General features: G+C 40.6%; 1 protein-coding gene across 1 annotated transcript in view; it reads right to left on the bottom strand.

The window, feature by feature from the left end:
* The window catches only part of ZNF483 (zinc finger protein 483), a 14,878-nt gene extending 5,973 nt beyond the window's left edge, over window positions 1-8,905 (bottom strand). The window contains exons 1-5 of the mRNA XM_012641162.1: window positions 8,803-8,905; window positions 6,530-7,066; window positions 3,226-3,314; window positions 1,470-1,596; window positions 987-1,082 (exon numbers count right to left, since the gene is read on the bottom strand). Of these exons, the coding sequence (XP_012496616.1) occupies window positions 987-1,082; window positions 1,470-1,596; window positions 3,226-3,314; window positions 6,530-6,941 (724 nt within the window). The 5' untranslated portion in view covers window positions 6,942-7,066; window positions 8,803-8,905. The remainder of the gene's footprint in view (window positions 1-986; window positions 1,083-1,469; window positions 1,597-3,225; window positions 3,315-6,529; window positions 7,067-8,802) is intronic.
* Window positions 8,906-13,205: the final 4,300 nt, after the last annotated feature.

The following is a 13,205-nucleotide window of genomic DNA, read 5'->3' as shown; positions in this document are numbered from 1 at the left end:
GAATAGAGCAAGATGGACTATTGTTTTTTTCTTTAAAATAAACCAATGTAATAATTTATTTTCATTTTTAAATGTAAATGTATTTAAATTTTAAGAAGATCAAGGAAAGTATAAAGAAAAAAATCTAATTTGTCAGAGATAACCAATGTTAATGTTTCCCAAATATTAAAAATTCATATATATCTATGTTTTAGACATATATGTACATTTTTTTCCCTTTAAGAAAAATGGAATTACTATATGCTGGGTGAATTGCTTCTTATCCTTTAAGATTCAATTCAAATGTTAATTACATCTTTGCTCCTATATGTTCCCATTGCTCCTCAGACATGCCATTATTATATCATGCATCACACCATTACTGCCTTTTGGTTTGGTATCTGTTTCCGGAGGCCGTAAATATGTGCTTCTCAGATCTTTGTCTGTGGGGAGATTACCCGAAAGCCCCTACTGCAGCGCTATAAATCCACTACTGCATTCCCACCAGTTCCCACAGGCTGCTCCTGGTCAATGACAGAGTACCGGGATACTTAGGCAGATCCATTTCTCTGAGACACAGGACTCCTCTCACAGGTGACTGTGGCTCAGGGACTGCTTTTAGGCTTGCCTAAACTTTCTTAGAACTGCATTTCAATTTAAGACTCTTCCTACCCGACCTACCTTCCTTCCCTCTCTCAATCACAGGGGTTAGCCCAGCATCACGCTCTAATAGCTCTCCTAGCTTCTTCCAGCTGCCTCTTCATTTTCCTTCACTGGATATTTCTCCAATAAATCCCATGCATGGCTAGTCATGTCTTGGCATCTATTCCACAGAGAACTCAAACCAATAGTCTCTCCCATTAAAATGAACATTTCAGAAAGGTGAGGGCTCAATTCTAATCATCTTTATATATTAGCACCTAGCTGACTCAACATTTCAAAGGTCCTTTCCAATAGACATGGTAAACAACTGTTTTCATTTTCTTGTCTTATTTTCACCAACTCACCTAGTCTGGAGCTTTTTGAGATTATTTTTTCCAGCAGCCATGGCAGGTCAATCCATTTTAGTTGGGAAAGCAAATCTAGATTGGAAACTGGAATGCCTGCTCATAGAGAAAAGAATAAAAAATGTCTGTTTATGCATAGAACAAAGACATCCCAACATTCATACATAGCCTCTGGTTCTCCAGAGAAGCTAAAAGATGGTATTAAATACATGGACATCAATACTGGAATTTGAGGAGAAAACAGGGGAAGGTATAGCACCGATAACAGCAAAATGATTTTCCACATTTCCAATTTGATAAACCAAAGACCTTTTTGAGGAAATGTTGCAGAAAAGCACATTTTTAGGACCCATTTTTAGGATTAGTCATGTCAGTGCCTGGATGTTCAGCCAAAACAAAGTACTTTATGTAGCACTTATCTTTCAATAAAAGAGGACAAAAAATACCCAGCTTAAATGCTAGATAATGAAGATATATCTTTACCCAGAAATTCTAGGTTCCTGAAGTTTTCCAATACGACTTCCTTATATAGGTCCTTCTGAGCAGGATCCAGCCTCTTCCACTCTCCTCTGGTAAAGTTCACGGTCACATCCTTGAATGTTATGGATTCCTAGAACACCAAACACAGTCCTTTTGCATTGGATTATTTCCAAATAGACCCATGGATTCAGAGAAGCAGACAGGCTATAAAGAAAGCTTTTGACAGCACTTGAGTTTTTAAGAATTCCAAAGTAAGCTACAGAATAGCTGTTGTATGACTGTCACAAATGATCCACAAGAAGGGTATTATACAACCCCTCCCTCTCCCATTCAGTCTCTGGTGTTAAATACTGTACAAGGATTTTCTAAAATGCCTAACACTGATCAAGTTCATCCTAGGATTAAAAGAAAAATATTAAATGTAGGATACAATTTACATTCCCAAACCCCAAGTTTGCAGAATTAACATTAAGTTAACTATAGGTAAGAATTAAATACGTAATAATAATATCAGCGGCTATATTCCAAATGTTAACTTCCACTTACATGCAGCAATTATTTTCTATCACCGTCAAAGAGAATCTGTGTTCAATAACATATACTTGCAGTTGCTCCACAGTTACAAACAAGCACACTGACTCATTAAAATACACTTTCTAAAGCATCCTCTGTATCACTTTTTGAGAGGCAGGGCAGCAGAGTGGCTACTGGCACTTGTATTACCTTCCTGTTGGTGCTATTACAAATTACCATAACCTTGGTGGTGTAAAACAACAGAAGTTTATTCTCTCACAGGTCTGGAGGCCAGAAGTCTGAGATCAATGTGCTGGCAAGGGTGCACTCCCTTCAGAGGCTCTAGGGGAGAATCCGTTCCTTGCCTCTTTCAGCTTCCGGTGGCTGTCAGCGTTCCTTGGCTTGTGGCCCTATCACGCCAAACTCTGCCTAACTTTACTTCACCCTTTCCTCTTCATGTGTCCAATCTCCCTCTGCCTTTCTCTAATGAATGCTTGCAATGGCATCACCTGTATAACCCAGGATAAATCCCTCATCTTAAAATCCTTAACCTAATCATACCTGCAAAGATCCTTCTTCCAAATAAAGTAACATTCAGAGGTTCCAGGGATTAGGAAGTGGACATATTTTTTGGAGCCACTGTGGGCCTAGCACGGCACTATTATTCACTATTGTGAATAATAACTTTTTTTCCTAACTGGTAATTATCAGTACATAGGAAACTTATTGATTTATAAATTGTTTTTCCCACTACCATATGAGTTTCAGTACTTGTTTAGTTGTGTCTATAAGGTCTTCCAAATAGAAAATACTATATATGTGCCTCATTCATACCAATACTTACATCTCATTTCTTTCTTATCTTACTGCATTGGCTAGAATATTCAGAAAATACTGATTAACTGCAGTGAGATTAGACATCCTTATCTTTCTACTGACATTGTGAGGGTTGCTTTCCATTTCCCAGCATTACTGAGCTGGAGATGTTCTTTATCATGTTAAGGACAATATTGCCATACGATTAATTTTATCAGGAGTACTTGTTGAATTTCAGTAAATATTTTTGTGTAAGAGTCAGACCTGTGACATGTTCTGTGAACTGAAATAAAATTGCATGCGAATGAACTATGAGGTGTAAGTTCCTTGCAAGGCAGACTGTCTTAATTATTTTTGTATCTTTTTACCACTCAATAGGAGCTCATTTAAGTATTCACGTAAGAATGAAAACCAGTGAAAGGAAACTTACACTGGGCTCAGTATTTGGAGGGCCAGCAACTGCTGTATCTTCTTCTGAGTTCTCTTCTTGGGAAATGGCAGAATCTTGAGAGACCAGATCTAGAAAGGTGTTTAAAAAAAAAAAAAAAAAAAAAGGCCAGTTTTTCAAATGGATTCCTCAGACTAAAAATTCTTTTATATATGTAATTCTGAGATACACAGGAAAAAAACCAAGTCAGTTTCTCCCAGTATACTCTCAACAAAATGCTTCTGTGCCCCGAGATGTGCTTCCCCCATACCAAGCAAGCAATTCTGCAGCAGATTCTCCAGCAGACAACAGCTAGGTGTCCTCTACTTCAGTTCATTTCTGACACTATATACCTGGAGATAGCATCAGATCCCGTAGGAGAAGGGTTCAGTCCCTCAAAGACTGCCCCCCACTTCAGATGCCAGTCTCCAGTCTGGACCTCTGGAACTTCTGCCCAACCAGCTACAAATCAGGGTTCCTGTGACCCCTCTCCTTGGGCTCCAATAATTTGCTAGAATGGCTCATGGAACTCAGGGAAACTATTTATTTATTACATTTACTGGTTTTTTATAAAAGATATTACAAAGGATACAGATGAACAGCCAAATGGAAGAGATGTGTGAAAAGAAAATAAATTTTAGGACCTTCCAAATGTATTATGCCAAGGTGAAAAGTTAAGCCCTGGAAATTGGCTCACATACCAGGCTATCTTTCTTCATGCATGTTGCTTCCTGACCTTTGTGTTGAGATCTTATACATTAACCAGAGTCTCTGTTCTTCATTCAAACCTAGACTAAATGGTTGGAGACATAGACCCTTGTGATTGTTACCTTTTTATAATAAAATGTTAAGCAATCCCCTTAGAATGTAATGAACAGTAGCTAATCAATTCTTATATCTGTACGTTAGCCTTTGTATGGAAAATGAAATTCTGTTCAGCACCTCTTTACCTATATAAACCATCTTCACTTTTCCCCACACTGGGAGCACTGATCACCATTCTTTGGTGTAGGTATGTCCCTACTTATATAAGTTCTTTTAATTGGATCCTGAGCCTTTTGATTATTTTAGGTTGACAGACTCATAGCATTTGGGAAGGGGCAAGGGGCTTCCATGCCTGTTCCAGGCACACCAACCCCCAGGAACCTCCACACGTTCAGCTATCTGGACACTCTTACCAACCCTGTCCTTTTGGGTTTTTTTTTTTTTTTTTTGGAGGCTTCATACACAGGCAAGACTGATTAAACCATTGGCCACTGGTGATCAATTCAACCTTTGGTCCCTCTCTCCTCCCCAGAGGTTGGATGGTGGGGCCGAGTTCCAACCCTCTAAGCACCAGGTTGGTTTCCCTGGCAACCAGTTCCCCCACAGTTATCTAGGGACTTTCCAAAAATCACTTCATTAACATAAACACCAGTATGGTCAAAAGGGGCTTGTTATAAATAACAAGAAGACTGTCTTTCCTCTTTACAGCTCTTGGAGCTATTCTGGAGCTGTTTCAGGAACCAAGGATAAAAGGCCAAATATTTTAACAAAAGATACTCTTACAGCTCTAGTTGCCTAGGAAATTATAAGGATTAAAAGAACTGTGAGCCTATCTGGATAAAAGGTCAGAAGTAACAAAAAGTTTTCCCACTCTTCAAAACAGAGAATAGCCACAGACACTTTCCTATAAAAACTCAGACTTTTTTCCCTACTCCATATAAAAATCCTTTCAATTCAGAAAAACTGTTTTTCATTCCATATATCCCCAGTTGTAAACTAACTAATTTGCACAGTGAGTTTTGAAATATTTCTAATTTAAAAGATGTATTACAATAAAACAGCATATTCCTTTTATCTATTAATTTGTTTTCTTCATAGTCTTAGCGCAATGCCTTGCTCAAGTCACTCAAAATTGTTTACTGAATGAAAGCACCAAGCTAGTCTCAAGAACAGACTCTACCTCTGGGATCACCAACAGATTCCTAAAGACCAAAAAGTAGCACCTAAACTCATATGCACTAAATGTATTAAATACCCTCAGATGTCAACAGCTCTTTTTCAAATAAGGGAAAAGTATTTTTCAAATCATATACTACCTTCTTGTGAAAAGAATTTTAGGCAGCTTTATTGATTAGACAAGCAAATAAAAATTAATAATTAGAATTATGTAATCAAAGAGAAAAGAGAGATTAATTTAAGGAAACTGTTCTACCTTACAGATGCTGGAAATCAATTCTTTATTGAAGGGGCCTCCACACAGAGGCCCTAACTTTGGATAAGTACCATGTTACAGGGACAAATCAGAGAGGAGTCAGGAAACCCCAACTTTAGAGACACCAATTAGCTGTGTGACTGACCACAAATTAAGTCTACGGAGTTAAGTACTATTCATTTCCCTATCTCAGAACTCTCAGCAGAACAAACTGTTACACATATGTATTGGGAGCCCTATGGTAAACAATATGCTACAAATATTTACTGCAAATAATTGTATAAATACAAATCTATTTATAGCATATTATACTACAAAATATAAATACTTGTAGCATATTTGAGGATTTTTATAAAAGTTGGCCACGTCCCCTAAAAGGACTATCCCTGCTAGAAGTCTTTACATCAGTATTTTAAAATGATATCACTGTTATAGTTCATAGTTTATATTTTATACATTTATATTTATAATAATGTAATCATAAAAATATAACTCAGTTGTTCCTCCCCTAAGGCTGTGGCGTTGCACTATAAAATAGGGTAGATGTTACCTACATTTGGCTGTTTAAATTTAATTTGATGAAAAATTCAGTTCCTTATTTGTACTAGCCACATTTCATGTGCTTAACTTGAATTGCAAAACAGTGCAGAATACATTTCCATCACAAATATATTGGACGGCCCTGTTCCAGTAATACGCTGGTGCATACACTGGAGCTACAAGCTGAGGCCCGGGCTGGTTGAGATGCCTGTGATTCCAAATGCCTTCATAGATAACTTCTTTTTCTCCTATGTTTTTGAAGGGGAAGGAAAAGAAATTAGTATTTCTTAAGCATCCACCATATATTCTACTTTATCTTGTTTTTCGAAAAATAACCTTTGTAAGAAAACTACAGAAAAGATGGTATCTCCTTCTCCCAGATAGAAATATTTAAATTCTTAGAGATTACCTAGTTTGCCCAAAATCACACAGTAAATAGTAGGTCTGATTCTAAGCCAGTCCCAACTCGAAAACTCAGGCTCCTTTTTAGCAGGAAATTTCTCTCTTTTGAGTTTACTTTCATACCCTGAGGTGATTTCTCCCACCTCTTCCCTCCATCTTAAATCTCACCTTTTTCTTCAAGCATTTGGGTCAAATCCTCTATTAAGGTCACCATCTCCTCACTACTCTCAGGATGTTGTGACTTTGCCCACATCCTGATCTCCCCAGGCAAAATGATCAGGAATTGCTCAAAGACCAAAAGCTGTAACATCTGTTCTTTCGTGTGAATGTCTGGTCTCAGCCACTGAGTGCAGAGCTCCCAGAGTTCATTCAGGGATTTCCTGGGCCCAGCTACATCTGAGTAACGAAACCACCTGAACCTCTGTCTTAAAGACTCTCGATCAGCAGTCTCTCCTCCTAAATTAGCTTCTTGGTTCCCAGAAGTGTCCATCCTTAGGACCTTGTTTTGTTCACTCGAGGCCAGAGTTTGAGGGTCTGATGAGACGGCTGTCATCTCGTCCAAGGGCACTACAGCTTCCATTGTGTATCACGAGCAGGAATACAGTCCCCTTTAGAGTCTAGCCGAGTATCAGTACAGTTCACCAACAGGCACTATACACAACATATGTGAAGATTCCAGGAATTCAGTTTACAGTTTTGCAGAAACTGTCAAGAAAAAATATTAAGGCATTAAATAAGTGACACCAATTGTTGTTAATCCTAAAAACATTGTTCTTGGTTTGGTTCAGACATATAGATCCATACATATACCCTCAGAAGCCTAGGACAGCCCTGCCCAACTACTATATTAAAAGAATACTTTTCTTTGTAGATCAAAAGCTGAGGAATTAATTAAGGGTTAATAAAGGTATCCTCCAAGGAAACAGTTGCTTCAAACTTAATCATCCTCCTCATAAGCAAAAAATATCAGAAAAGGCCCAATTACAAGGGGATCCCCATTACAAGCCTGTTTAACATCATCTGCCTTCTCTCAATGACTGGCCACACATTTCTCACCAGTTGCTCAACTCAAAAGGCAGATTTCATATTTGACTCTCAAATTTCTCTTCCTCCTTACTTCTCACATAATCAATAACCAAGTTCTGGTGACTTTATTTCCTAAGAACCTCTCCATTATATCCTACAGCAACTGCCTCAGTACAGGCTTCTTCAATACAATCTTCTCATACTGTAGCCAAAAAATTCCTTCTAATCTACAAAATATGATCCTATCATTCCCCTGCTTATAATCCCTCACTGGCCCAACTGTTTTTAGATAAAGCTCAAACGCAGAGACCATGCATAATGATCTTCAGAGACACTGCCTGGATGATCTCACCTCTTAAGCTCTAGCTACCCTTGATTGACACTTGCATCCATAAAGAAATAGTTCCCCAGTCCCAGACACCCTCTATACCTCTCCTATCCTTTGCACCAGGGCTATTCCCTCTCCTCAGAATGTTGCCTTCTTTCCAAACTTTTATTCATTCTTCAAAGCTTGACTCCTTTCAACTGCCACCTCTTGTGTGAATCTCTCTTTGATCCCAAAGCACTCCCTTGCACACAGTCTGCCCTGCGTTGCACACATTCATTCAATCTACAAATGACTGAGCAACTACAATGTGCTGGGAACGCCACTGCGGGGCCAGGCTTGGACTGGCCTGAAAGGGTCCTCACCCTCACAGAGGGTCCAGGAAACAATACAGCCGGAGATATACTACATACAATGCGGCAAGGGAAAAGATGTGCGCCTCCCATTGCCATTACCATACCAATAATTACCCGTCTCTGAGCACGGAGCACAGCGCACAGCACACATGACGTCATTTATTCCTCTGCCAAATTATGACGCGCCCACCATGTACCTGGCGCCGTGCTGGGCACCTGTGGCTTCGCAGTGACTGAGACACTCGGCTCCGTCTCCAGGGAGCTTACATAGAGGCTCAGTGAAAACGTGACGCAGACGTCTCAACGGCAGGGAGGAAAAAAGGAGAGATTCTGCACACACACACACCCTCCCGGGTCATTTGGCAATGTCTGGAGACATTTTTGGCTACCACGACTGGGGAGGAGAGGTGCTACTGGTATCTAAAAGGTAGAGCCGGTGATGCTGCTGCACATCCTGCGATAACGGGAAAACCACCCCCCACTCACCTCCCCCAACACACAACATGGAATCATCTCGCCCAAAATGTCAACGGCACCGAACCTGCAAACCCCCCGGACGCAGGGAGGGATGGAGGGAAGCCGAAGGCTCCGTCATGCAGCAGAGCGCCCACCTCTCACAGAAGCAGCAGCATCCGCAGGTCTGCTGCTCTCGGCAGCCGTCCCGCCCCAGGTGCGCCCTCAGAGCCGGCGACCCAGCCGTGGCCCCAAAACTAGGGACCTGGGACAACCAATACCTGCCCTAGCATCCGCAACCAGCACCAACGCCACCGCAATGAGATTTCAGAAGCTTGTCCCGCAGCGGCTGCGCGCGCAAGCCAGCGGCGACCATGCGCCTGCGCAGAGGTGCCGAACTGCGATACCCCGAAGGCGCTCGTCCGGCTTTCCGAAAGTCCTGTGCTTTCCATAGGCTCCCACCTGCCTGTTGCGCATGGTCACGGGGGAGCGGTTGGTGGGCTCGGCTATAGAATTTTTGCTGCGCCAGAGGCCTAGAGGCCTAGAACTGTCTAAGGTTTTCAGATGCATGAGGCTCTGCCTTCTTGGTAACTCGGACTTTACCTACCCCTGCCTCCCATCACTATCATTCCCTGAAACCCAAGGTGCAAAAACCCACCGCGGAAGCTTATTAGCCGTACATTTAATGCAAGCCATAATGAATGCCACAACTTTAATTAAATAAATGCTCATTTTACGACTTCCACACCTGCCACCATGGTCCAGACCACCCTCATGCCTCGCCTGCGTTACTGCAATAACATTGATTTCACCTTTGTCTATATTTCGCACCGCAGCTGGACAGATGTTTTTAAAAATGTCAAATTATGTCCCACCTCTGCTTAAAACCCTGCAATGGTTTCCTATTTCACTCAGAGTAAAAATTCTAGTCTTTACAGTGGCCTGCCAGGCCTGATGCAATCCCGCCACCCATAACCTCCCTGTCCTCTTCACCCGCTCTCCTGCTCCAGTTATGATGGGGACTGTTCCTCCTGTTCCTCCAACCTGCCTGGCACTTCTAGCTGACCTGTCCGTCTCGTGGGCAGCCGTATGGCTGCTCTCCCAGTCCTTCCAATCTTCTCAAAGAAGCTCTTCCGCCCTTCCACTTAAATTGGAACCCCACTCCCCTCTTGTTTCCTTTTCTAACATATCATATCATTTTCTTACTTATTTGTTTACTACTTATTGTCTGTCTTCTCCTGTAGAATACCAATTCCACAAGGATAAGGATTTTTTTCTGGTTTGTTCTAAGTTCTATGCCTAGTCCCTTGAACAGTACCTGGCACATGGTAGGCACCCAATAGATGTTTGTTCACCTTTTGAATGTGTGCTCGAATGGATTACTGGGGGTATAGCAAAAAGAGCTGAGAAACTCCGGAAAGATTGTTTGCAGGATCCTAATAACTAGATGAGTCTTGAAGGGGTGGAGTTGGGAGAGAAGGAGATTCTGGACTAAAGGAGCAGGGTGATTCAAAGCCCTGAGACTTTAAAAGGCCAGAACAAGCTCAACTAAATGAACTACTGCACTTATCTCACAGGCTGCAAGGCTCACCGAGGAAACAGGGTTGACTAGCAGACAAGAAGTTTACCTCAGTCCCAAGTCCCAGTGCATTTTCTTCTCTACTTGCCTCCCCTTGGCTGGCTGAAGACAAAGGGGCATCAGAGAGAAGCTGGAGAAGGCGAAGGAACGTGAAATGTGCACTCCTGGTATGTTTATTGCAGCACAATTCACAATTGCAAAGACATGGAATCAACCTAAGTGCCCATCAGCTGATGAGTGGATAAAGGAAATGTGGTATATATATACCAAGGAGTACTCAGCAATAAGAAAGATGGAACTGGAGACCATTATCCTAAGTGAAATATCTAAAGAATAATCCTCCTCCTCCTCTCCCTCCCCCTTCCTCTTCCCCTCCTCCTCGTCCTCTTCAAGGAATAGCTGGAGGAGGCTATTCTTTGCTGACCAGGCAATCCTCCTGCGTTTGGGAGATCCTCCTGTCTCAGCTTCCTGAGTAGCTAGAACTACAGGTGTACACCACTACATCTGGATAACTTTTTTATTTTTTGTAGAAATGGGGTCTCGTTACGTTGCTCAGACTGGTCTCAAACTCCTGGCCTCAAGCGATCCTCCCACCTTAGCCTCCCAAAGTGCTGGGATTATATATATGAGCCACCACGTCTCTCCTCATCTATTACTTTCATCTGGAATATAGTTATACACAGTTGCCATCCATTGTCCTTTCCTTCTATTCACATTTATTAAACATCTGAGCATACAAATGAATTGACTGTGGTATGATAGTTTAATGCAATTGGACACTAACAGTCAAGACAAAAAACAAATCATCGTGGATTATTAAATTCTTATTGTCTGATAAAAGGAAGTATTGAAACTTTCCTGAGATTTAAACTTTTTCCTGGCATTAAATTCTAGGAAAATCTACTCATTGGGTAAAGGACATTGGAAAACATAATGGTCAATTTCCTCAAACGGATTTTCTTTTTTAGAAACTTAAAGAACATTACTAAGTCAAAACAGTTCTGTGAGCCTGAGTAAAAACCTAAGGCAAAGTCCTACCTCTGAGAGCTAGTGGAGCTAGCCGAGGGAAAAAAGCACTGGAATCTAGTCCGTCAAGAGTTAAATTTCCAGAAAACAATATATCTAGAGCTAAATTTAATGGAACCTGGTGGAACAGTTAGCCTATGTATTCCATTCTGCCTATCTTAATAACAGTTGTCTCAAATATAGGTGTAATCTGTTCAACGCTGAGTTCTTAGACAAATGCCTCAAAGGAAGATGTTCTGTGCTTTTGTTTGAAAAAGTCCACAGGGTACCAAACAATGGGGTGGTAAAGTTTACTTTCTGTTATGAGTATTATGAATAGTATTTGCCTACACCCAGAGCCAGGGATATTGTATGGATCCTTACTCTTATACATGTCTTTTAACTCCCCAAGTTTGTTCAGTCCTTTCTTAGTCCTCAAATGACATATTCTTTCCTTCCCCTGTGTTTCTCTGGTTCAGAGATTACACTTATTCATATATAACCACTTGGTTATGCCAGAAAGATATGCAGATACTATTATCAGAAAGAAATGATCAACATTCATACATGAAGTCTACGACAAACAGCTGAGTAGAGTGTCTACTACATGCACTGTATACATTAACGTGTTTTATCCTTACTACAAACTTATGAGATAGGTGCTATTATTATCTCTATTATACCTAAGAGGAAACCGAAGCACAGAGAGGTTGAATGACTCACCCAAGGTCATTCAGCTAGTAAGCATTGGACAGTTAGTAAAGAGACAGAATTGGGATTCCAAACCGGGCAGCACAGCTCCTGCACCTGTGTTCCACTATACACCATACAGTCGTACAATGTTTTTTTTTAAAAAAGGCTTCTCTTCATTGAGTATTTGGGAACCCTATTTCTCTCTAGTCTCCACTCTTTCTTCCTTTCTTAATGTTGTAGTCTCTTCTGGGGTTTTTACTTCTCAGACCTCCTGATGGGGCAGATAGTCACAAGGTTCTTGAGATCAAGATGATCTTTTTTCCTGGGAGGGCATTCTAACATGTTTCCCATCATTAAGAGGAAGGCTTAGGTCTTTCATGATGGAATGCCGAAACAAACTCACTAATAGCAAGCTTGGTACATTATATTGCTAATAAATGATCTCTTTCCACCCAGCAGAGGAGAGGAAGTACAAAACCAGGTGAAAGGAAATGGAAACTCCCAATGGACACAGTCTCCACTCTGGAGGTATGCTGCAAAATCTCTAGGTCAAGTTGAGCTTTGTTTCTGGTTCTTACCTGGAAGGACAGCCTAGATCCTTCAGTCCATATCAGTAGAAGGCTCAGATTTTTCAGATTCTTCAGAGGAGACCATCTACAAAACAGCCTTTTGTCTTGATAACTTTGATGGATTGTTACACTACTGAAGTCTACTTATGTATTACTTTGGCTTGCCAAAGATTTCTGCTCTGATTAGTTAGGAAGAAAGAAAGAAGGGGGTAAAATGCCATATATATTTCCCTATAAGTTTGTCTTATTGTGACTTAATGTCCAGGACTCTGCCTCATGGCATATTTTCAATTGCTACCAATCAATTTCGGTCACTTGACCAAATCAACAGATAAAGAGGAAAACAAATGTAACCTAATAATTCAATTGTTTCCTGATAATTCCTTGGGAGTATGATTGCAAGTGCTAAATGTGGTTGTAAACGAGCCTTTTATTTTATTTTTGAAATAAAATGTTCATTATTTTGAAAATTCCAATCCTGCAGAAAAGTAGATGGAATAGTACAATGAATACTCAAGTATCCTTCAAATGGTTTTGCCATTGGATAACATTTTGTGATGTGTGTTCTCTCTCACACACACACCGCCTACCACTCCCCACATGCACATGCACACATACACATTTTGTCTTTGTTGAAACATTTGAAATTAAGTTGCTGACATTATTATATTTATCGTCTAAACATTTCAGTTTGTATTATCTAAAAACAAGCACATTCTCTGACATAACCAAAGTATTACTATTACATTTAAGGCATTTAAAATGATTCAATATTATTATCTAATGTACAGTCTTGTTCAAATTTCTTCAGTTTCTCCAAAAAGGTCTTTACAGATGC

Source organism: Propithecus coquereli, unplaced genomic scaffold (genome assembly GCF_000956105.1).
Source record: "Propithecus coquereli isolate 6110/MARCELLA unplaced genomic scaffold, Pcoq_1.0 Scaffold163, whole genome shotgun sequence".
In the NCBI taxonomy this organism is placed as follows: domain Eukaryota; kingdom Metazoa; phylum Chordata; class Mammalia; order Primates; family Indriidae; genus Propithecus; species Propithecus coquereli.
Note: the sequence above shows the minus strand (reverse complement) of the source record. Positions and strands in the feature narration are given on the sequence as shown.